The 23,257-nt window shown below is 37.6% G+C and overlaps 1 protein-coding gene across 6 annotated transcripts in view; it reads left to right on the top strand.

The window, feature by feature from the left end:
* Positions 1 to 22,643, top strand: part of inpp5b (inositol polyphosphate-5-phosphatase B) — a 65,310-nt gene extending 42,667 nt beyond the window's left edge. For all 6 annotated transcript variants that reach the window (XM_051718023.1, XM_051718021.1, XM_051718024.1 and 3 more), the window contains 13 exons: positions 1,068 to 1,184; positions 1,268 to 1,452; positions 1,558 to 1,669; positions 1,754 to 1,863; positions 2,133 to 2,268; positions 4,002 to 4,112; positions 4,404 to 4,569; positions 10,705 to 10,940; positions 16,851 to 16,961; positions 17,361 to 17,445; positions 21,089 to 21,216; positions 21,710 to 21,821; positions 22,069 to 22,643. In XM_051718023.1, the coding sequence (XP_051573983.1) occupies positions 1,068 to 1,184; positions 1,268 to 1,452; positions 1,558 to 1,669; positions 1,754 to 1,863; positions 2,133 to 2,268; positions 4,002 to 4,112; positions 4,404 to 4,569; positions 10,705 to 10,940; positions 16,851 to 16,961; positions 17,361 to 17,445; positions 21,089 to 21,216; positions 21,710 to 21,821; positions 22,069 to 22,208 (1,749 nt within the window). In that variant the 3' untranslated portion in view covers positions 22,209 to 22,643. The remainder of the gene's footprint in view (positions 1 to 1,067; positions 1,185 to 1,267; positions 1,453 to 1,557; positions 1,670 to 1,753; positions 1,864 to 2,132; positions 2,269 to 4,001; positions 4,113 to 4,403; positions 4,570 to 10,704; positions 10,941 to 16,850; positions 16,962 to 17,360; positions 17,446 to 21,088; positions 21,217 to 21,709; positions 21,822 to 22,068) is intronic.
* The last annotated feature ends 614 nt before the right edge of the window (positions 22,644 to 23,257 follow it).

The raw sequence follows: 23,257 nt of genomic DNA, 5'->3' as shown, positions 1-23,257 counted from the left end.
AACAACTTTACAGCTCAAATAATGCATGAGTTTTAATAGAAGAATTAATGTATGTGCTTTTATAAAATTATAAGCTTCACATTTTTGTGTTTAAACCCTCCAACAATTGACAACATTCACTTCCATTGTAAGTAATATTTGTAAAACAAAAAGGTACAAAACCTTATTCCCATTAAACATAGATTTGATCTGTTGAACACATGACAGGCCAAAATTTTAAAGAGAGCGACAGTAAAAGATGAATAGAAGATAAATATATTTTAAAAGATACAAAAAATAACTAAGTATGATTACATGATGTTTGATAAGAAAAAAGCAATTTTGTTCTTCTAAAACACTGCTCTTTTTTTTTCTTTTTTTTTTTTTTTTTTTTGCGGTTCAAAACAATATGATAAAACATTACAAAATCATACTATTCATATGTTCCATGGAAATGTCAACCACATCATGGAAGAATAAAAAGATTTAACCAAAGAAATGAAACCCCCTTTTAAATTTTGTTTCATTGGTATAATGGATAACGCCGTCCAGACCGCTAGAGGGCGCCGCTTGCTCACACAGCACTGACGATATTTTGAAACATAGCCTTTTAAGGTTTAGTAATTGCGCAAAGCCATATTACGATTTCTGTCTTAATTCAGTCAATCATGCAACATTAATAGATATTATACCGATGTCATGTCTGCTAATTTCAAAGCATTTTGGATGTTTTCCCTCATCATGCAGCCTATACCTAAGTGCCGCTTTCACAACTGTCTGTTTATGGTGGTTTTTCTACATTAACGTAAGAACGAGAAAGAATAAAAATTAAATATTACATGTACTTAGGAGTGCCAACCCTTCAACATATTGTGTATATTATTATTTCTATGTGCCGATGGATTTAATTTGGTCAATAATTGGCTGATAAATATTGATACATCGGTGCATCCCTAAATGTTATTTATTTAGTTATTTGTTTTTTGGCCTTACTCTTGTCTTTGGACAAGGAGTTAAGCATTGAAATTGACGTCCTGTCATTCTTCAGCTCTTATCATTGTAAGAATCCTGTCATTTGCATGTTTCAGGTAAAGCTGGTCCGGTTGGTGGGCATCATGTTGCTGTTCTATGTGAAGGCGGAGCATGCAGCGCACATCTCTGAGGTGGAGGTGGAGTCTGTGGGCACGGGCGTCATGGGACGAATGGTGAGAGACGTTTTATTTGATGATTTGTTTTGATTCAGTCAAATGATCGTCGGTGCATTCAGAAAGCTTTCTCTGTCATTCAGGGTAATAAAGGTGCAGTGGCCATTCACTTCCGATTCCATAACTCAGACATTTGTGTAGTGAACTCCCACCTCGCCGCACACACCGAAGACTACGAAAGACGCAATCAGGACTTCAAGGACATTTGCCGCAGGATGCAGTTTGGACAGGACCCCACACTACCACCCATCACTATCATGAAACACAAGTATGACTTATACTGAACAGATAAGAGTGAGAGGCTTCTGTTTGTCACTTACTAGAAAAGGTGCTGTCGGTCTGTTCTCCTCACGACTTGTCTCTTCTCTCTCAGTGTTGTGTTATGGCTGGGAGATCTAAACTACAGAATAAGTGACCTTGAAGCTGATCATGTGAAGGACTTGATAGCTAAAAAGGATTTTGAGAGCCTGTATAATCATGACCAGGTAAAGCCTTCACACAGCTGGGGTTTCTGTGGATGGTGTTGAGTTGGACAGCAGTATGAATGACGGTGGCTTCGTGTGTTTCAGCTGAAGAGGCAGATGGATGAGGAGGCTGTGTTTGTAGGCTTCATCGAGGGAGAGATTGATTTCCAACCCACTTATAAATATGACACTGGCTCCGATCACTGGGACACAAGGTTAAAGAACCCAGAAGAGCTTATGTTCTCTACAGTTGTGCACTTGCATTTATATTTGAAGAAAACTACAGGATAACATTAAGGCCAAACCCATATGCAGGAAGTGAGAACTGATTTGTGGGCCAAATTTAAGGATGATTTAAAGACTATTAACATTTGAATGTTAAAAACTAGTTTGCAGCTGAGCATGGGCAAAACAGGATTTTTGTTCCAAACTTTATTATTTTTAGCCTGATTGTTTCATCTCAGCAAAGTTTGTGTTTCTGCAGTGAGAAGTGTCGAGTGCCGGCGTGGTGTGACCGCATCCTGTGGAGGGGCAATAACATTAAACAGCTTCATTATCAGAGTCACATGACCCTGAAGACCAGTGACCACAAACCTGTCAGCGCTCTGCTGGAGATCGGGGTAAGAACACCCTCAAACTCATCCTCAGTTTAGAGCTGCATCATATAACAAAAACGATTATTTATATATTTCAGCCTTTGGACAATTTTCAATATATACCTTGATATTTATGCATTTTCTCTGAAATTGTTTAAAAGTGTTTTTTTTCCCACCAATCAGAGGAACCATCATTTTGACCAAACAGCCATTGTATAGATTTAAAGTAGATTTAAAATGTGTAATGTAAGGGCTGAAAAAACAATACATGGTAATAAGCAGAAATATTTACCTATATATTTTTAATTAAACATTTTAAAATACTGAATGAAAAATACCATGCAGAGACATCTGCGGACAATTTTAAATGACAACACAGATCAAAGTTTCGAATAAATTCATTAACAAGGACAGGTTGAACTTTCACGGAACTGAGTCGCACAGAGCAAATGTAACGCCATTTTTGAGGCGCCAGTAAAACTTCATGCTGTAAAGGAAGGATCGCAAAACTAATTTTATGAATCTGTCTTAAGAAAACGTAATTGCTAAATAAAATGAATATTCCAATGAATACCAGTTAATTTGTGGCATGTTGTTGATTACAACAATATCGACTTGTCCCTCCTTCTATTTAAAAGAAAAAAGAAAAAACACGGTTACATTAAAGCACTAACAATGGAAGTGAATGGGGCCAGTTCATAAACTTTAAAATACCCACTATAACGTAACCATTATACATGTAAACATGATTTTAGTGTGATTTAATCAGGGATTTTGTGGTGTTACAGCATTTACCATATTACAGGGTTTACCGGCATTACGTTGTCATGACAACAACGAAGTTGTTATTTTGGATACAACTTTACACAGAAAAGTTTAGCAAGTGATTTTATCATGTTAACACACATATTGTGTACTTATTTTAATGTTATTTTAACTTACTGACCCCATTCTCGTCCATTGGGAGTGCCTCACTGTAAACCTTTTTTTTATTTATTAAAAGAGGGGCCAACATTATGCCACAAATGCTGTCGATTCAGCTTTGCTTGTTTTGAACCCAAAATATTCCTTTAAAATTATTGTGATATTCACAATGAAGCTTAAAGGAACAGTTCACCCAAAAATGAAAATTCTCTCATCATTTACTCACCCTCATGCCATCCCAGATGAGCATGACTTACTTTCTTCTGCTGAACACAAATTAAGATTTTTTTAGATGACTATTTAATATTGAAGAACATTGAAGCTCCAAAAATCGCATAAAGGAAACATAAAAGTAATCCATAAGACTTCAGTGATTTAATCCATGTCTTCAGAAGTGATATGATAAGTGTGGGTGAGAAACAGTTCAATATTTAAGTCCTTTTTTTACTATAAATTCTCCTTCCTGCCCAGTAAGGGGCGATATGCATGAAGAATGTGAATCGCCAAAAACAAAAGAAGAATGTGGAAGTGAAAGTAGAGATTGATAGTAAAGAAGGACTTAAATATTGATCTGTTTCTCACCCACACCTATCATATCACTTCTGAAGACATGGATTTAACAGAGATATTCATTTGTGTTCTGCTGAAGAAAGAAAGTCATACACATCTTTGATGACATGAGGGTGAGTAAATGATGAGAGAATTTCATTTTTGGGTCAACTATCCCTTTAAGTTTATATTGCCATTAAAACATTGTGAATATTGTAACAGTTTGAAATATTGCACAGACCTCACTTATTCTCGTTATTGATGTATCCTTTTACTCCGAACAGATTAAGGTGGTGAACGAAGAGTCCTACAAGAGGAAATTTGAAGAGATCGTGAGACACATTGACAGACTGGAGAATGATTGTATTCCTTCAGTGTCTCTGTCTCAGAGAGAGGTGAGCAGCCATGTTCATGATTAAGTCTCTCAATCCAGGCTTCCTACATTCATAGAAAATCTGGAAATGTCAGGAAATTTTAAAGCTGATTTGCTGGCCTGGAAAACTCATGGTAATTTCTACTGTAAATATAATTTGTTCTAGTTTCGCACTGTTAGAAATGACATGAAGACTCACAGAAATGTATCAGTCATGAGCTGATGGAACCCCGTTAAGTTCTTTAATGCCCATTTAACCTCTAAATGGATGCTTTAGACTTCTGTTTTCCTTTTATGAATGATCTGTCTGTAGTTCCACTTCAAGGATGTGAAGTTCATGCAGCATCAGGCAGAGACTGTGAGCGTTCACAATGACGGACAGGTGCCGTGTCAGTTTGAGTTCATTCCGAAGCTGGATGAGCCCGCCTACTGCAAGCCCTGGTTAACAGCAAACCCAGCCAAAGGCTTCCTGGCTCAGGGTGAGATGAAATTACCGTAATACCCAAACATCTACATTCATCTGTATGCTAATATTTTATTTTTGAAAGTCGATGGAATGATATCCTGTGAATCTTTCCGAAACAACCAGCTGTTAGTGTTTTATTGAGATTTCTATGTCCTCCGTGAACGTGAAATGCTGCTTGAAGCAAGAAAATCACAACCAATCAGATTCTATGCTTGGTGTTTAATATACAGTTATGAACTAACAAAATTTCACTGTGGGCGGAGTTTGCAACGTGGTGAATACAGAAACCATGCGACAAACAAAATGTCTTTTCGCACTTCACTTGTGGTCGCAGCTGGTTAGGACAAAAACTCATGCTGCCTTCAAGTTCTCCTGGGATGTTTAACGAGTAAGGGTGTCACATATGAGATTTTCATTGTCACAAAAATACTGCAGTATTACGTTATCATGTTATTAAGGTGCATTTCTCTAATATTAATATTATTAAAATAATAGCATAATAATATTATAAAAAAAAATTATAAAAGTAATCAGTAATCAGATTCCAAACAATACCCACTGAAAAATAAGGATAACTTTTAACTAAACAGTGTGTACATAAAAACTATGCTCACTTTCTTCTGACATTGTTTATTACAATCAAAACTGATTATTCATTCAGTACTTTTTATTTTTTGCTATCACTGTCCATTTCCTGTATGCCTAAAGCATTTTTTTATTTTATTTTTTGAAGTTCTGAACAAATGAAACATATTATTGGTAGTAGTAACACATCGTTGTGGTGCACTTAAGCAAATAAATGCATGAACAAACAGTTTGTCTTCATGCTGTAACGTTTCATATAAGCTCTAAAATTCGTTTGTTGCGAATGTGACAAAGCAGAAATATAATAAACTTTATGAGGCTAGGGATGCACTGATCCGAAACGTGGATCGGCATTGGCTCCGAGACTGACGTTTTTAACCAGATTGTGTATCAGTTCGACGAGCCCCATCCAAATCTGATACTTTGTGTTATTGTGTGTCATGGTCATTACTGTCAAGCTAAATGACATTAGAAAACCATAAAAGCACCATTACAATAGTTATATGACTTGTGCATTTTATTTAAAGTCTTTTGAAGACGTGTGATAGCTTTGTGAATAGCAAAAGGCTGCATTTAATAAGTAAATATACAGTCTGCATGCGCTGCGCATTTCCGTGAATGTGCACTGCTCTGTTGACACACATACGTAGCATGTGCTGCTGTTTTTAGGTGTCAGAGCGGCACGCAATATGTGAGCGCTACTAATGCTGCTGCTACAAAGGGGCCCTGGGGGGCCGTGCCCCCCCACTTCGACCACATTTCAACTACTGACCTTTAAGTGCAGTGGGTGGACTTTTCAGACGGTCCCTTACTCACCAAAGGCGAATATACAACAAACTTCAAACATAAAACTACCCTGCTTAGAATTAATGGTCTGCCCATGAAAAAGTCTCTTTAATAAGAGGCAAAACGGATGATAATAGCACAGCACTGTACAAAGGGTTAAGATAATCAAATCACAAAATAAGATGTGCCCCATGTGCAAACAGTCTTCATACACTGACATGCAGTTTCTTTTCCCTAAAAACAAGAAAGAAATCAATGCGTTTGAACTTGAGCTCTTTATCACTTTGTATCGAAGTTCACACTGATTTTTAGTTTAAGTTCGTTCATTTTTCGTAGTTCATTTTATTTTAACAGAAGGGGAAACAAAAGAATATTCAAATAAAATGGCTAATAGCCTTTTAACTGCTCGTCTTCGTTACGAGGGAAAAGAGGCGATGTTAATTTCAGAGCTATAAGGGAATTGTTGTCCAAAGGCCGCCCCAAAATATGATTTAAAAGACCTTCTCACTCAGAAAGGAAAGATCATGATGCAGTCATCTGTGGCTAATTTCTGTTTTCAATAGATAAGTGGCGAACGTAACGACTTTTACAACAAATTTGCGGAGATTCTCATGGCGGGATGCATGGAATTCGTGTTCAAGTAACAGTGCATGGGAATACATTGAAAAATGTGTTAAGGACTGTTGGTCATAGCAGTTGCATAGCATTATTTCTGGTTAGTCTGATATGTGGGTATGATTTGGTGAACTGAATTGACTGCTGTGAAGGATTAGATAGGCTAGTCATATAATGCGGTTTGAAATTCAAACTGTATTGCAAAAGGCTCTGGAGTGATCTGGGCCCCAATAACGAAATCTTTATTTTTGCGGTTAAGAGCATTTTCTACTAGCAATTTTACAAACGTTTGTTATTTTTTACATGCGTTTCCCAAAACTGCACTTAACATAAATGAGCGAGGATGCGCTTTAAGTGCTCCTAGAGTTGTTGTCCGTGTGCGAGGTTCTGAAATGTGACTGTATAGTGCTGCTCGTCAGTGTAACTTCATTATATTTGTGCGTAACTTTATAAACATTTGTAATTTACCTCTCTGGAAATGTTTATACACATTTAACCAAAATAATTACACAATTACATATTGTTTTAGAATAATTTTGAGTAGAACGATCTATTTATTTTACACAATCACTGCTTCTTTCATTTTATATTTCGTTTTCACAAATTGCTCTGTTGGTCGAGATGAAAGTTTCCAGGATCAGTGAAGACAGCGGAGATCCTGTGTATGGTCCTGCCAATGACAAGCATTAATTGAATATATAGTGCATCAGGAAAGTATTCACAGCGCTTCACTTTTTCCACATTTTGTTTTGTTACAGCCTTATTCCAAAATAGATTAAATTCATTATTTTCCTCAAAATTCTACAAACAATACCCCATAATGATAATGTGAAAGAAGTTTGTTTGAAATCTTTGCAAATTTATTAAATAAAAAACGAAGAAAAAAAAAAATCACATGTACATAAGTATTCACAGCCTTTGCTCAATACTTTGTTGAAGCACCTTTGGCACCAATTACAGCCTCAAGTCTTTTTGAGTATGATGCTACAAGCTTGGCACACCTATTTTTGGGCAGTTTCTCTCATTCTTCTTTGCAGGACCTCTCAAGCTCCATCATGTTGGATGGGGAGCATCGGTGCACAGCCATTTTCAGATCTCTCCAGAGATGTTCAATCGGGTTCAAGTCTGGGCTTTGGCTGGGCCACTCAAGGACATTCACAGAGTTGTCCCGTAGCCACTCCTTTGTTATCTTGGCTGTGTGCTTAGGGTCGTTGTCCTGTTGGAAGATGAACCTTCACCCCAGTCTGAGGTCCAGAGTGCTCTGGAGCTGGTTTTCATCAAGGATGTCTCTGTACATTGCTGCATTCATCTTTCCCTCGATCCTGACTAGTCTCCCAGTTCCTACCGCTGAAAAACATCCCCACAGCATGATGCTGCCACCACCATGCTTCACTGTAGGGATGGTATTGGCCAGGTGATGAGCGGTGCCTGGTTTCCTCCAGACATGACGCTTGCCATTCAGGCCAAAGAGTTCAGTCTTTGTTTCTCATGGTCTGAGAGTCCTTCAGGTGCCTTTTGACAAACTCCAGGTGGGCTGTCATATGCCTTTTACTGAGGAGTGGCTTCCGTCCGGCCACTCTACCATACAGGCCTGATTGGTGGAGTGCTGCAGAGATGGTTGTTCTTCTGGAAGGTTCTCCTTTCTCCACAGAGAAATGCTGGAGCTCTGTCAGAGTGACCATTGGGTTCTTGGTCACCTCCCTGACTAAGGCCCTTCTCCCCCGATCGCTCAGTTTGGCCGGGCGGCCAGCTCTAGGAAGAGTCCTGGTGGTTCCAAACTTCTTCCATTTACGGATGATGGAGGCCACTGTGCTCATTGGGACATTCAATGCTGCAGACATTTTTCTGTACCCTTCCCCAGATCTGTGCCTCGATACAATCCTGTCTCGGAGGTCTACAGACAATTCCTTGGACTTCATGGCTTGGTTTGTGCTCTGACATGCACTGTTAACTGTGGGACCTTATATAGACAGGTGTGTGCCTTTCCAAATCATGTCCAATCAACTGAATTTATCACAGGTGGACTCCAATCAAGTTGTAGAAACATCTCAAGGATGATCAGTGGAAACAGGATACACCTGAGCTCAATTTTGAGCGTCATGGCAAAGGCTGTGAATACTTATGTACATGTGATTTTTTTTGTTTTTTATTTTTAATAAATTTGCAAAGATTTCAAACAAACTTCTTTCATGTTGTCATTATGGGGTATTGTTTGTAGAATTTTGAGGAAAATAATGAATTTAATCCATTTTGGAATAAGGCTGTAACATAACAAAATGTGGAAAAAGTGAAGCGCTGTGAATATTTTCCGGATGCACTGTAACGAGGTTCACCGTTATTGCAGTGCGCAAAATGAGGAGATGTGTGGAAGCTGCGCTTTAGGGACATTCACCAATCAAAGGGAAAACTTGAATTCCATAAGTGATAACAGTAACAACACTGCTACACAACATGTGCAGTGCAACACAACGTGTGGTGCAGGTGAGAGCACCCTTGGGTGTCAGAGATGAAGAGGAGATGAGGATGAGGAGTCAATATATAGATGAATTTTATGCACGGCAGCAAGTTAATTACATTTTTCCTTCTCTCTCTGACATATGTATAATGATATTAATTGATCATAAAATTTAGCTATCACAGAGTCTGCTTAAAATATATAATTAAGGGGTGCAGAGTATCAGATAGGGATATCCTACTGTATATCTATATGCATTTATATGCACTTTGCTTGCACATTTAAAAGCATTGTGCATTGTCTGTTGTCGATGGGGGTGGGTTATCATTCACAAAATGTGGCCCCCTCTGAAATTCTACATGCCCCCCCACATATTTCATCCTGGCGCCGACTCTAAGCGCTACACACAAACATCTCAGATGTAGATGCTCAGTAGTTCGGTTCGCTTATAACATGCATTGAGCATGGCACCAAATGAGCATTTCACCAGATTTTGAATAAGAAGTGTATTAAAATACTGTGAGTTGGGCTAAACACACACACACACACTCAAATGACTTTCTGGAGTGTTCCGATCATCAAATAAAAGCTAGAGGGTTTTAAAGTTAAAAAGGCATGACAGAATATATATTACTATTGTATAACACATTTCTTAAATTTAACTGATAATAATAATATTTATATATAATTATTATTATTATTATTATTATTTGTTTACAAATTACAACATTTAAGTTGGCTTGGTTCCAAAAAAATTATTGTGTGAATGAAAAGTGGACTGATATCAATTTCAGTCAAACAAAGTGATCAAAAGTCCAGATACAAGTTATAAAAAAATTATAAAAAAATAAATGTGCAAAGAGAACTGACTTCTTTCTTCTGAAGACTTTCCTGCAATCAGTTCTACACAGTGAGGTCAAGATATTCAACCATAACTGACTAAGAGAAAAAAACACTGGTATTGGATTTGGATCGGTATCGGCCGATACAGAGTTAGGGTTAGGAAACAGACTATTTTAAAACGCTAATTTAGAAAAAACTACTTTCTATCCATGCAGTACTGTGAATGAGAATGTCAACGGTAAGAAATACGTAGTATCCTGTGAAACCATTACATCCCTTCGTGCAAGTTTTATAATCATGATCTGATGTGCAATCAAGTGATTTTGGTCAGAGTATAATGAGCGCATTTGAGAATGTGCTTTTTCTTTCTCTCTTTTTCACTTACCAACAATCACATGAAACTTTAGTGCTAGCACAACTAAATGAAAAGCAACAGATGGCACGTTACCACAAACTACAAAATGTGCACAAGCTAACAGTCGACATTAACAACTTATTTTATACGTTTAATACCAATTTTCCGGCCAAGATACTTTAATCAACATGCCCTCAGCTTTCCACTGGTGATTACCACATTGGGGTTGTGTTCATGTGCTCATGTGTGCTTATCTCATAAATATAAACATTCTGACATGACTTGAAGGTAGAATCAGAATAACATGAAAGAGATTGAAATTCTCTCTTAACACTTGCGGTACGCGTTAAGCAAAATTTGATTCCACACTGTTTTAAAAAACATTTTCTGTATCCATAACAGCGATTGTTGTTATTTGTACAGATCACAGGACAGTTTTAACACTCCTCAGCAGCAGACCGTAAAGTGAGCTTCATTGTTGGCATTGTGTTGTGTGTGTGTGTGTGTAGGTGCCAGTGTGGACATTGATCTGGAGGTGTTTGTGAACAGTTCTATGGCTCCAGGGCTGAACTCAGGCCAGCAGCAGCTTGAAGACATCCTGGTTCTTCATCTGGAGCGAGGCAAAGACTACTTCATCTCCATCACAGGCTCTTACCTGCCCAGCTGCTTCGGTTCTTCTCTCAGTACACTGTGTCTGCTGAGAGAACCCATCCAGGACATGCCACCTGACACCATCCGAGAGATGGTGAGATGCAGTGTGTGAAATGATGTGTATCATGTTATTTAGAAAACCTGTCCAATTAGAGACAGCGATGTGCCGCTAATCCTTGCCCATTTTAGGATTCATGCAATCTGTTCGTATGGGTTAAATTTAAAATTAAATGTTTTCAGTTGAACTTTTATCAAACAATGGAAATTAGCTTTCAAGTCATGGAAAAGTCATGGAAATTCATTGGCTGAAAAGAGTGGGAACCCTGTTATTTATTTAGTTATTAATTTTTGCAGTGTTGAGCAGTGTATACAGGGTTCCCATGTTCACTGAATCCCTGGAAATGTAATGGCATTTTAAAATGGTGTTTTGCAGACCTGGAAATGTAATAGAAAAAAACATAAAGTCATGGATATTTCTATAGTGAATATATTTTTCTAGTTTTTCTAGAAATATTTAATCAATTAGATAGTCCTCTTGCTTAGGGTGAAACATGCTTGCAAGCCATATTGATGTCTGATTTGTCAGTGAATCATTCTTTTGAGCAGGATTGTGCAAAATTTACAATTTCAGAATTAACTTGCTTTCAATTCATGAATTGGAATTTGATTAGAATTGGCCAAACTAGAATTTGAATTTGATTTGGAATGATAGGAAGTGGAATTTACTGAGGGGATATTTACACTTGGTCACATGCGTTTTTACTGACTGGATTGCTATCTATATTTACATTTTGTCATTTAGCAGATACTTTTATCCAAAGTGACTCACAAATGAGGGATATAACCAGCAATTTGCCAAAAAAGTCAACAATATCTTAAGTACCACACTGCCACGTTCTCACAGTGGCTGGAGTAGTAAAGATTCTAGTGCAGAAGTTTTTTTGTAATTGTTAAATAGTAAGTGCATTTAGTGTGGATTGGTTAAATGCTCATGGAACAGATGTGTTTTCAGCTGGTTCTTGTACGTTGAGTTGGTTTCAGCAGATCAGGTGGAGGTTGGAAAATCATTCCACCACAGAGGAACAGAGAAAGTGAATGATCATGAAATAGACTATGTGCCTCTTTGCGACGGGACCACCAGGCGCCACTTGTTCAATGATCGCAGAGAGCTAGTTGGGACATAGACCTGGAGGAGTGAATTGAAGTAAGAGGCTGCTGTTCCATTGGCTGTCCTGAAGGCCAGAGTCAAAGCCTTGAATTTGATGCGGGCAGCTACTGGTTGGCAGTGGAGTAAAATCAAGAGTGAGGTGACGTGAGCCCTCTTTGGTTGATTGAAGACCAGACGCACTGCAGCGTACTGGACCATCTGCAGTGGCTTAATCGTGCTAGCAGACCGGCCAACAGAGTCTTACAGTAGTCCAATCTTGAAATGATCAGAGCTTGGATCTGATTTTCCTGTTGTTATAAAGCACGTAACTGCAAGATTGGGCAGTTGATAAGATGTGGGCAGTGAAGTTAAGCTGGTCATCTGCATAGCAGTGGTATGTGACTTAATGATCTGTCCAAGTGATGATGTGTAGTTTGAGAAGAGAAGGGGTCCAAGCACTGATCCCTGAGGAACACCACTCCTCTCCAAGAGACCTTGAAGGATCTGCCTGTGATGTACAACTCAAACTATCCAAGAGCAGATCATGTGGTGCCCAGGTCGTAGAGGGTGGACAGGAGGATCTGATGGTGTACCATGTCAAAAGCAGCAGACAAGTCAAGGAGGATGAGGACAGATGAATTGGAGTTAGTTCTCGACAGTCGCAGGGATTCAGCAACTGACAAGAGGGCAGTCTCCATTGAGTGTCCTTTTTTGAAGCCAGACTGATGTCTGTCGAGTAGGTTGAAGGTTCTGTGAAAGAAAAGCAGACAACTGGTTGAAAACAACCCTCTCAAGAGTTTTAGCCAGGAAAGGTAGGAGAGAGACTGTAGGGTCTGTAGTTATTGACTGCTGTGGGGTTATGTGTTGTTTTTTTTTAGCATTGGTGTTACTCAAGCCTGCTTGAATGTGTTGGGAAAATTTCCAGTTGTATGAGACATGTTGATGATGTGTGTGAGTGCAGGTAAGATTGATGAAGATGCATCTAAAACCACCTCTGTTTGGGAATATGTCCTTCTCGAATCCATCTTGGAGGGCATTTATGCTTTGTCTTTTCATGATCGGATAGCAATCTGATCAGTAAAAATGCATGAAGTGACCAAATATAAATACCCCCTGAATTGCATTTCAAAGAAATTTAACACAGTCACACTACAGAATTTCATTAGTCCAAGACACATTTGGTGACAAATACTTTAGTTATTACTTTATACGAAGTATGTAAGGAATAATTGACGATGGACCGTTGAATTATTGAAAAATAATGCACACCCGAGGTGGTAATGCGGTCACGACGCGCAGCGGAGTCCCTGCACGGTAGCGCTTCTCCACAAAATGCATTCACCTGCGTTTTGTAAACAACAGCGCTTCTCCTACAGCGTTTGAGTCAGAGATGTGTGAGCGTGGGGTTATGAAATTATGAAAGTGGTTATAGGTGGCACTTCAGCACAGAAACATAATATACATAACACATTACAGTTTAAATCATCTTGCATCGTCTTGCTGGACAGTGAAAGTGCATTTAATAGGTCCTGATTTCAATCTCTCACCCTCAGTGCAAAACAAGCTGAATTCCATTATTTTAGCTATGCTGATGAAAGTGGTTAGGAAATGTTTTCAGTTGTTATAGAGTGCAACAGTGACCACCCACCTTTTCAGACGTCTGGGTTCCGGATGTATTTTCCCCATTCATTTCTTCCATAGACTTTTAATAAAATTCTTCATAAAAGAGTTGTGAGCCATGAACCAAACCAACCAGCTTCGAGGTGAATCACAACATCACAAACTTTGTTTTGAGGCCAAAAATTATTTGAAAATCGGACAGAAAGACAAAGGTACAAGGATGTGTACTTAATCGTGTTTCATGAGGGCACGGACTACAATCCCATGAAGCATTGCGAATGATGTCATTGAATAAAAAATGATGGGAATATATAAAACTATTGATTTTAGGTTGTCTATTATAAGTATAGAAACAATATATTTTACTTTTATTGCAAAATATCTTGATATGTACAAATATATAAGTAGTTTAAGGGTGAAGGGGGACCATCTCAATTACGTCATTCACAGTGCGTCATGGGAGCACGCGGTCGCTCCGAGCCACGTTTCGTGGGTTTTGTTGGACGCGGTTCTCTGATTGGTGGATCATTCTCTGCTGTGCCATGGGTAATGTGGTTGTTTACCATGAATTCCGCTATCAAACACGATTTTTAAACAATGAAGTTGAGGGGCCTGGGTAGCTCAGTGGTAAAGACGCTGGCTACCACCCCTGGAGTTCACTAGTTCAAATCCCAGGGCATGCTGAGTGACTCCATCCAGGTCTCCTAAGCAACCAAATTGGCCTGGTTGCTAGGGAGGGTAGAGTCACATGGGGTAACCTCCTCGTGGTCACTATAATGTGGCTCGGTGGGGCGCATGGTGAGTTGAGCGTGGTTGGCGTGAAGCCGGGTTGACGGTCACAGATGCGGAGGCAGCTGGGATTCATCCTCTGCACCCGGACTGAGGCGAATCACTATGCAACCACGAGGACTTATAAGCACATTGGGAATTGGGCATTCCAAATTGGGAGAAAAAAAACAAAAAAAAAACAATGAAGTTGAGATAACACAGACAACATCGGAGCTCACGGTAGGTCTGTATTTAAAGGTTTATAAGATATAGTTGAAAATCTATTCGTCTATAGCGTGAATGAATGGGATTTTTACTTGCGGAACCAGACTGTTCCGCTCTGTAGTTCACTCTGCTTGCTCCGTAATGTTATGTTGCTATGGTTACAAACAGTGCATTAATATCGAACATTGATTAAAATGACCGGAATTACCTGTGCATTAAATGGTTTGAACCGCATGCATTCCAGTTAATCAGAATCGAGTATTAGAACAGACCATGGTATAAGCCTATTTATTTCCATTTTTTAACTTATAGAAATTTCCCACTTTAATTTTTTTTTTTTATAAATAAATAAAATCAAAAGGTCCACCACATTGTTTTCAGATAACGTTTTATATATATTTATATTGTTACTAGAATTATAACTAGAATTAGAGCCTTTCTGGAAATGAAGTATTCTTCCACCATATTAAGTATATTAAATATATTGAAATAAATTAAATAAAAAAAAAAATTTAAATTCAGAAAAGAAAAAAAAAATAGGTGGCATTGTAAACATTAATACATTATATTTATTATAGATTTTTAATACTGTAAAAAGTGATGTGTTTGTAAAACTTAAAGAAATTAATTTTGCATTGTTGTATTTATTTCATTTTAAGTAGATTAACTGAACTTAAAATGCAATTGGCCATGACTTTATTTGACAAATTAGTTTATTTAGACATGCTAGCTGTACATATTACATATTTACAATTGCATATTTAAATTAAGTTAACTTTAAGAAGATTTCTTAACTTTGTCAACTTAGTCCTATGACAATTTCTTCCTTTTATTTACATTGTTTTCAACTGTTCAATATTGTGAGCATCTCTGCACATTTTTATAAACGTGCTTGCGGTCTTAAACCAGTAATATCAAATTTTTGCACATCATAGAAAAAAACTAAAAACACATTTAAAGTATTTTAAAATGGCACGCACAGACCTCGACATTTGGTACATAAAACACGACAAGGTTCACAATCAACAAATTGATCATTTAATTAGAGAAACTCATCCTAAAATGGCAAAACAACAAGTTACCTACCATGACAACAAAATTAACAATAAAGCCATGCCAAAGGCTAAACAATGCAACCCTATTATTCATGCCCCATTGCATGCTGGGAAGAGGGTAAATAGGACTGAACTGCTGTGCTTGGTGGTTCGACTTACAAAGAATCGAAGTAAGTTGTAATAGAAAGCTGCATTGAGATGCATTACATGTGTTCCTTAAAGTTGTTATGCCCAAAAACCTACAGTAATCAAGTCAATCTTTCAATGTTTTTTCAGCATTGTTTACTTGATCTAAGAACATTTTTTACAGTGTAATGTTTCTGGAAATACCCCAGTTGTTATGCATATGATAAAATGAGAACATGTTTCATGGTATTCTGAAAAAATCTAATGTATTATTAAAAAATAAACTTAAAAAACAGTCACATGAAATCTTTGAATTCATTCCATTTTAATTCTACTTAAATTCAAATTCAAATTGGAGTTCACTCCAAATTCTAGTTTTGAGTCAGTAACTTTTTCAATGAACTTCTGCAAATCAGTAAAAATTGTTTTGAGAAATCTGTATCCAGTACCACAAGTGCCTGGAAATGTTATGGCCAATTCTTGGAACTTCATTGGTCAAAAATGGGGGAACGCTGTGTACAGCACTCTTTTGATTGACAGGAAATAATCGGCTCTGATCATTTGCTAAATTTAAACTTTTTTTTAAACATTGGCTAAATTGGCTAAACATTGGATATCATAACATTGCTCTTAGAGCATCCTAACCAGCCCGACACATCAGCTTTGGCTCAACCAATGGTGTGGGTTTGGGGTGGGACTATCTGCTTGTTTGACCAATGACAGATGTGGGAAGAGTCCGGAAATTAATTTTGGCAAATTATTTCTGTTGCCGAAATTACACACTTCATCTTGTTTCATGTCTGAAAAATGATGTCTTTAAATAAAAATCTGTGTCCTTGATTATTTTTGTTTGTAGTAACTGTTTTATAAAATCAATAAGGCACTCGAGGCCATGCTTGGTTGTGAACACAGTCAGTCCGTTGCCTTCATCTGTGACACTATTCACAATATAACATGACTTCTCATACCAAGAATGAGGTACTTTTATTAAAAGTTGAAAATCATTTGAAATTAGATGTTTGGGAAAGATTAAACAGATGTCTTGTTTTCTGTTTTCTATCAGATTATGAAGTCAAATAATCAAATGAGCGACCCAGAGGCTGACAAACCTCAAGAAATCCCGAAGGAGATTTGGATGATGGTGGACCATCTCTTCCGTTATGCTAAAAAACAGGTCAGGACAGGTCTTTCTCTGTTGTTCATGTATTACATTGTTTTTGAACTTGTTCTGTCAGTGCTTGTCTTTTAAACTGTGCTGTTGTAACTTTAGCCCTCTTACAGACTGTTTGTCTTTTTTTATGGCTCCCATTGAGCTCTCTTCCATAGCAACACCAGCACTAAAGCAGGAATCTGTCGAGGTTATTAACTACTGGTTGCCTTAGAAGACGTTTCTGTAACCAGAAACAAAAAACAGCTTCCCCAAATCATTCTTTGTTGTTCGGGCTTGTCAAAACTACTTTACTATTCTAAATGTGTTTCAGTGCATTGAGGCTAAATTGACATTTTGAACTATAATGTCTGGAGTTCATCCAAAGTAGCAGTGATGAAATTGCATTTTGTCATTGTATCACAGGAAGATCTCTTTCAGCAGCCTGGCTTACGCAGTGAGTTTGAGGAGATTCGGGATTGTCTGGACACAGGCAGCTTAGACACTCTCCGTATCCTTCCAAGCGGTCACTTTGTAATAATTACATTAAAGATCAGTGTGTCACTGGTATGACCTGATTCAGTGGCCCCAGAAACACCTGGTATTAACATCAGATTTGGGTGATCTGATCACTCAAACCACATTCTGAGGTGCAGTTGTCAGAAATGAATGTGAACACACTACATTAGTAGTGTAAATGCCAATGCATCCCTGACAACAGAAAGACTGGTTAAAGACCGGCAACTTGCCTGCCAGTGAAGCATTGGACCAAAACAACTTTACTGTTCTCTCTTAAGGCTGTACCTTTGGGGGGCCTGGGTATCTCAGCGAGTATTGACGCTGACTACCACCTCTGCAGTCGAGAGTTCGAATCCAGGGCATGTTGAGTGACTCCAGCCAGGTCTCCTAAGCAACCAAATTGGCCTGGCTGCTAGGGAGGGTAGAGTCACATGGGGTAACCTCCTCGTGGTCGCTATTATGTGGTTCGCTCACGGTGGGGTGTGTGGTGAGTTGTGCGTGGATGCCGCGGAGAAAAGCGTGAAGCCTCCACATGCGCTATGTCTCCGCGGTAACACACTCAACAAGTCACGTGATAAGATGCGCGGATTGACGGTCTCAGACGCAACTTTTTAAATATAAATATTAGGTCTGTCGTGATTATTAAATAACCATCTGAAGCACACAATTAATCGTGAAAGCCCTGAAAGATACAATTAATCATCATAGCCCTAAAACAGACAATTAATTGTCATAATCATAATTATTTGTCATAGTTATTTCATAATTGTGACAGCCCTAATAAATATCAATCCTGATTATATGGTTATAAATCTGCATATATAGCTATAAATATGAATATGAATACTCATAAATCTTTTATACCAGTAGTTAGAAATCCTAAATATGTACTTATGAATCTGAATATATAAATGTAACTGTGAATATATAGTTATAAATCTGAATATATAGCTTTAAATCCAAATAAATGAATACTCATAAATCCAAATATACAGTTAGAAATTCAGAATATATAGTAATAAATCAGAATATATAAATACAAATCCTTAATATATAGTTATTAATTTGAATATGTAAATATAAATCATGAATATATATAGTTATAATTATAAATATTAAAAATAAATCCTGAATATTTAGTTATATATATATATATATATAATGTCTTAATACTAAATTTAACTTTGATTGTAGTTCTAAATCTGAATATATAAATATAAATTATAAAAATATTGTTATAATTATAAATATTAAAAATAAATCCTAAATATTTAGTTAAAAATCTGATTATAAAATGTAAATATAAATGTATAAATATAACATTCAATATATAAATGTGAATCCTAACTATATAAATCCTAAATACTGTGTGTATATATATATATATATATAGATGTAAATCTAAAATCATAGATATAAATCTGAATATGTTATTATAAATCCTTAATAAATATATATATATATATATATATATATATATATATATATATATATATACATACACACACACAGTGCATTCAGAAAGTATTCAGACCCCCACATTTTGTTATGTTGCAGCCTTAAGCTAAAATGCTTTAAATAATTTTTTTCACATCATTCTACACTCCATTTCCAATAATGACAAAGCTGATAACTGCAAATTGATGATAACTTTGTACATTTATTAAAAAGAAGAAAAAATATCACATTGACATAAGTATTCAGACCCTTTTTTATGACACTTGAAATTTTGCTCAGGTGCATCCCATTTGCCTGGATCATCTTTGAGATGTTTCTACACTTTGATTGAAGTCCACCTCTGGCAAATTCAATTGATTGGACATGATTTGAAAAGGCACACACCTGTCTATATAAGGTATCACAGCTGAAAATGCATATATGAGCAAAAACCAAGCCATGAGGTCAAAGAAACTGCCTGCAGAGCTCAGAGACAGGATTGTGTCAAGGCACAGATCTGGGGAAGGTTCCCAAGAGCACAGTGGCCTCCATAATTCTTAAATGGAAGAAGTTTGGAACAACCAGGACTCTTCCTAGAACTGGCCACTCGGCCAAACGGAGCAATCGGGGGAGAAGGACCTTTGTAAGAGAGGTGACCAAGAACCCGATGGTCACTCTGGTGGAGCTCCAGAGATCATGTGTGGAGATTGGAGAAACTTACAGAATGACAACCATCACTGCAACACTCCACCGATCTGGGCTTTATGGCAGAGTTGCCAGACGGAAGACACGTAAAAAAGCACCTAAAGGTCTGTGAGAAACGAGATTCTCTGGTCTGATGAAATGAAGATTGAACTGTTTCGCCTCAATTCCAAGTGTCATGTCTGGAGGAAACAAGGCACCGCTCATCCCCTGCGCAATACCATCCCAACGGTGAAGCATGGTGGTGGTAGCATCATGCTGTGGGGGTGTTTTTCAGCGGCAGGGACTGGGGGACTGGTCAGGGTTGAAGGAAAGCTGAACGCAGCAAAATACAAATATCCTTAATGAAAACCTGGTCCAGAGCGTTCAGAACCTCAGACTGGGCCGAAGGTTCACCTTCCAACAGAACAACGACCCTAAGCACACAGCCAAGACAACGCAAGAGTGGCTTAGGGACAACTCTGTGAATGTCCCTGAGTGGCCCAGCCAGAGCCCGGACTTGAACCCAATCGAACATCTCTGGAAAGACCTGAAAATGGCTGTCCACCGACAGTCCCCATCCAACCTGACAGAGCTTGAGAGGATCTGCAGAGAAGAATGGCAGAAAATCTCCAAATCCAGGTGTGCAAAGCTTGTCGCATCATACCCAAAAAGACTTGACACTGTAATCGCTGCCAAAGGTACTTCAACTAAGTACCGAGTTAAGGGTCTGAATACTAATGTCAATGTGATATTTCAGTTTTTAAAAATCTTTTTTTTTTTTCTTTGTTATGATGGGGTATGGAGTGTAGATTGATATGAAAAAATAAATAAATAATTGAAAGCATTTTAGCATAAGGCTGCAACATAACAAAATGTGAGAAAAAAAATAGGGGTCTGAATACTTTATAATTGTAAATGTAAATCTGAAAAATATAATCTTGAATATATAAATGTAAATCTATGAATATGTAATTATAAATCCTGAATATATAGTGAAATGTATAAATATAACTTAAAGTATATAAATGTGAATCCTAACTATATAAATCCTAAAAACTGGATATATTTAAATATAGATGTAAATCCTGAATATAGAAATGTTAATCTGAATTCATAGATATAAATCCAAATATGTAATTACAAATCTTGTGTATATGTATATAGGTAAATATTCAAATATATAGTTATTAATCTGAATATAAATGTAAATCCTGAATGTATAAATGCAATTCTATCTCTCTTTCTGATATATAGTGACACATATCATGTTAAGTACTTGGAAACATCACGTTTGTAATGGTGTGCCAACTCGTTATGCAGTAAACACACTGACGGAGTAAGTGATCGATGATGAAATCCAATCACACGTGGTCACAGGAGACTCATTTGAGACGCACCAAGTGTAAATGGTGATCTGTTTCATCCCGATCACCTGAGAAGGATGTTTATACCAGTGCCTGTGTGTCTGCCGTGACCTGACGGTTATGAGTGTCCTTAACCCAGAGAAATATTAGCTGGTAGTAGCCACTCAGTGGCTGAAGCTCTGCTGCTGTTCCTGGACGCTCTTCCTGAGCCGGTGATCCCCTTCTCTTTCTACCAGCAGTGCTTGGACTGTTCCTCTGACAGCAGCCAGTGCAGACAGGTTTGTGCCCTCAGATTTCAACTTCTCTCATAGAACTTCTCCCATGTATGACTTATGGCTCTGTTCCAAAACCTAGTGAGCTGCCATGCTGTCTACTGCCTATATACCTTCAAAGGCAGCACCTTAACTGAACTAAAACCTCATAAGTGACTGATTTAGGACACTCCACAGTACAGTAGGCTGCCTTAGATTTTGGCTAAAATCGGGGGTCTTTGTATAATCCTGCTGCCTAACTTTTGGAACAGCGTGCATGTCGGGAGCATGGCTATGACGCCTTAAAATGCTGCCTACAGAGGCGACTCAACAATATCTTTTAGTCATGTTTGGTCGTGTAAGTACGTTATATTCTGAAAATGTGTTTGTGTAGTCATAGTCATGTGTCGTGGTGCACATGAGATCCTGATTGCAAAATATGCCTGGACTTTTGGAAACTGTGACCCTTCTTACATAATCATCACAGTATTTTTAATGAAATGTATTTTTCCATCCACAGATCATTTCTATGCTACCTCAGTGCCATAAAAATGTTTTTAACTATTTAATGGCCTTTCTGCAAGAGTTGTTGAAGCACTCTGCACATAATCGGCTGGACGTCAATATTTTAGGTAGGATGACAATGCACTTTCACTACTTGTTTTGGAGGATTTTGGTCAGCAGATTCTGAAAGCACAGGCCATTTCAGTGGAAAGCAGAACTCTCAAGAGCTTATTTTACTCATAACTCATTCAGTACTGAAGATGAAGTAAATGTGGTTTGATTCTAGGTGTTTGCCAGTGTCATCTTAAAAAAAGTTTTTTTTTTTTTTTAATGTGTATATATAATATATTTAATTGATTTCTCTTTTGTTTACAGCCTCAATTTTCTCTGGCCTCTTGCTCCGGTCACCCACAAAGCAAGATATTACAAAGAAAAGGAAGGTGAAGGAGTTTTTCCTTCATTTCTTGGTCCAGAGCCCCTCTGACAGAGGCATTCACGACAAATTACCTGAATAATATACTGCATCATGTTGCCTACCATTCCTAGTTTTTTTCACACCTAGGATCAACAGAATTATGTGTATAAACTTTGTAGTAGTTGCCATTTCATTCAAAGCATTTTAAACAGCTATCAAAACTAATTTGTTTTATTATAAAATTGATGGGAGACCGATTGTTTTTATTTGAAAAGTAGTGGTTGATGAAATATATTTGTATTTTGATGTTTGTAAATACACCCCAGCTGTTTTTTATATTAAATATAAACTACGTTATAAGAAGTATAACAATCACTAACCTAGTTTTCATCCACTTTTCATGCTATTTCATTATCGACAAAGTGAAAATGTGTAAAAAAAATGTTTGGGAAATTTGCCGTCTTCTGCCTGTTGCCATTCAAATGGCCTTTTATAAATAAAAATGGTGTGCGTGATGACGTCATGCTTAACAAAATACTTTGTTGCATAAGTTTTGGTTTATCGCAAAACAAATCTGCCCTTAAGCCGTTTCCATACAGAAATGTGTGTTTATCACTAATTGTGTACCTTTCGCCTCCCAGATGTCCCTAATTTTTTCCCCCCCTAAGTTTTGGTAAAATGGGGAGAGTATTGAGACAATTTATTGAAATTAGCCAGTTTACTGTCATTTTAATTTCACAAATAAATGCAATCAGAAGGGAGCAGTTGCCCTTCTGATAGGACTTTGGCAGGTTGCCACCGGTTCCAACACGAAAGTGAATCGTCATGGCCCTGTTCAAGCTGGAAACCTGCACCAAGTAGTGGGGAAACTTTCAGTCTTGGCATAAGGATCATCCATCGATGTGAATATGCTGTGTGCTGTGAAAAACTGATGCAGTGTAATATCAGGGTTTACATATGATAAATTCCTGATATTCAATAGGCTATTTTGAACAATCATCTAATCTAAAGCATTGCCATCTCAACTGCATTATGTCCCGTATATTTGTCCCACAACTTTTAACGACCAACTGAACTTGATTATCTAAAATTAATTTTAGCGTCAAAATGCAATTTACATTTTCCGAAGAAGCTCAGCAAATGCGATCC

The sequence above is a fragment of the Myxocyprinus asiaticus genome, chromosome 15 (assembly GCF_019703515.2).
Source record: "Myxocyprinus asiaticus isolate MX2 ecotype Aquarium Trade chromosome 15, UBuf_Myxa_2, whole genome shotgun sequence".
Lineage (NCBI taxonomy): Eukaryota > Metazoa > Chordata > Actinopteri > Cypriniformes > Catostomidae > Myxocyprinus > Myxocyprinus asiaticus.
Note: the sequence above shows the minus strand (reverse complement) of the source record. Positions and strands in the feature narration are given on the sequence as shown.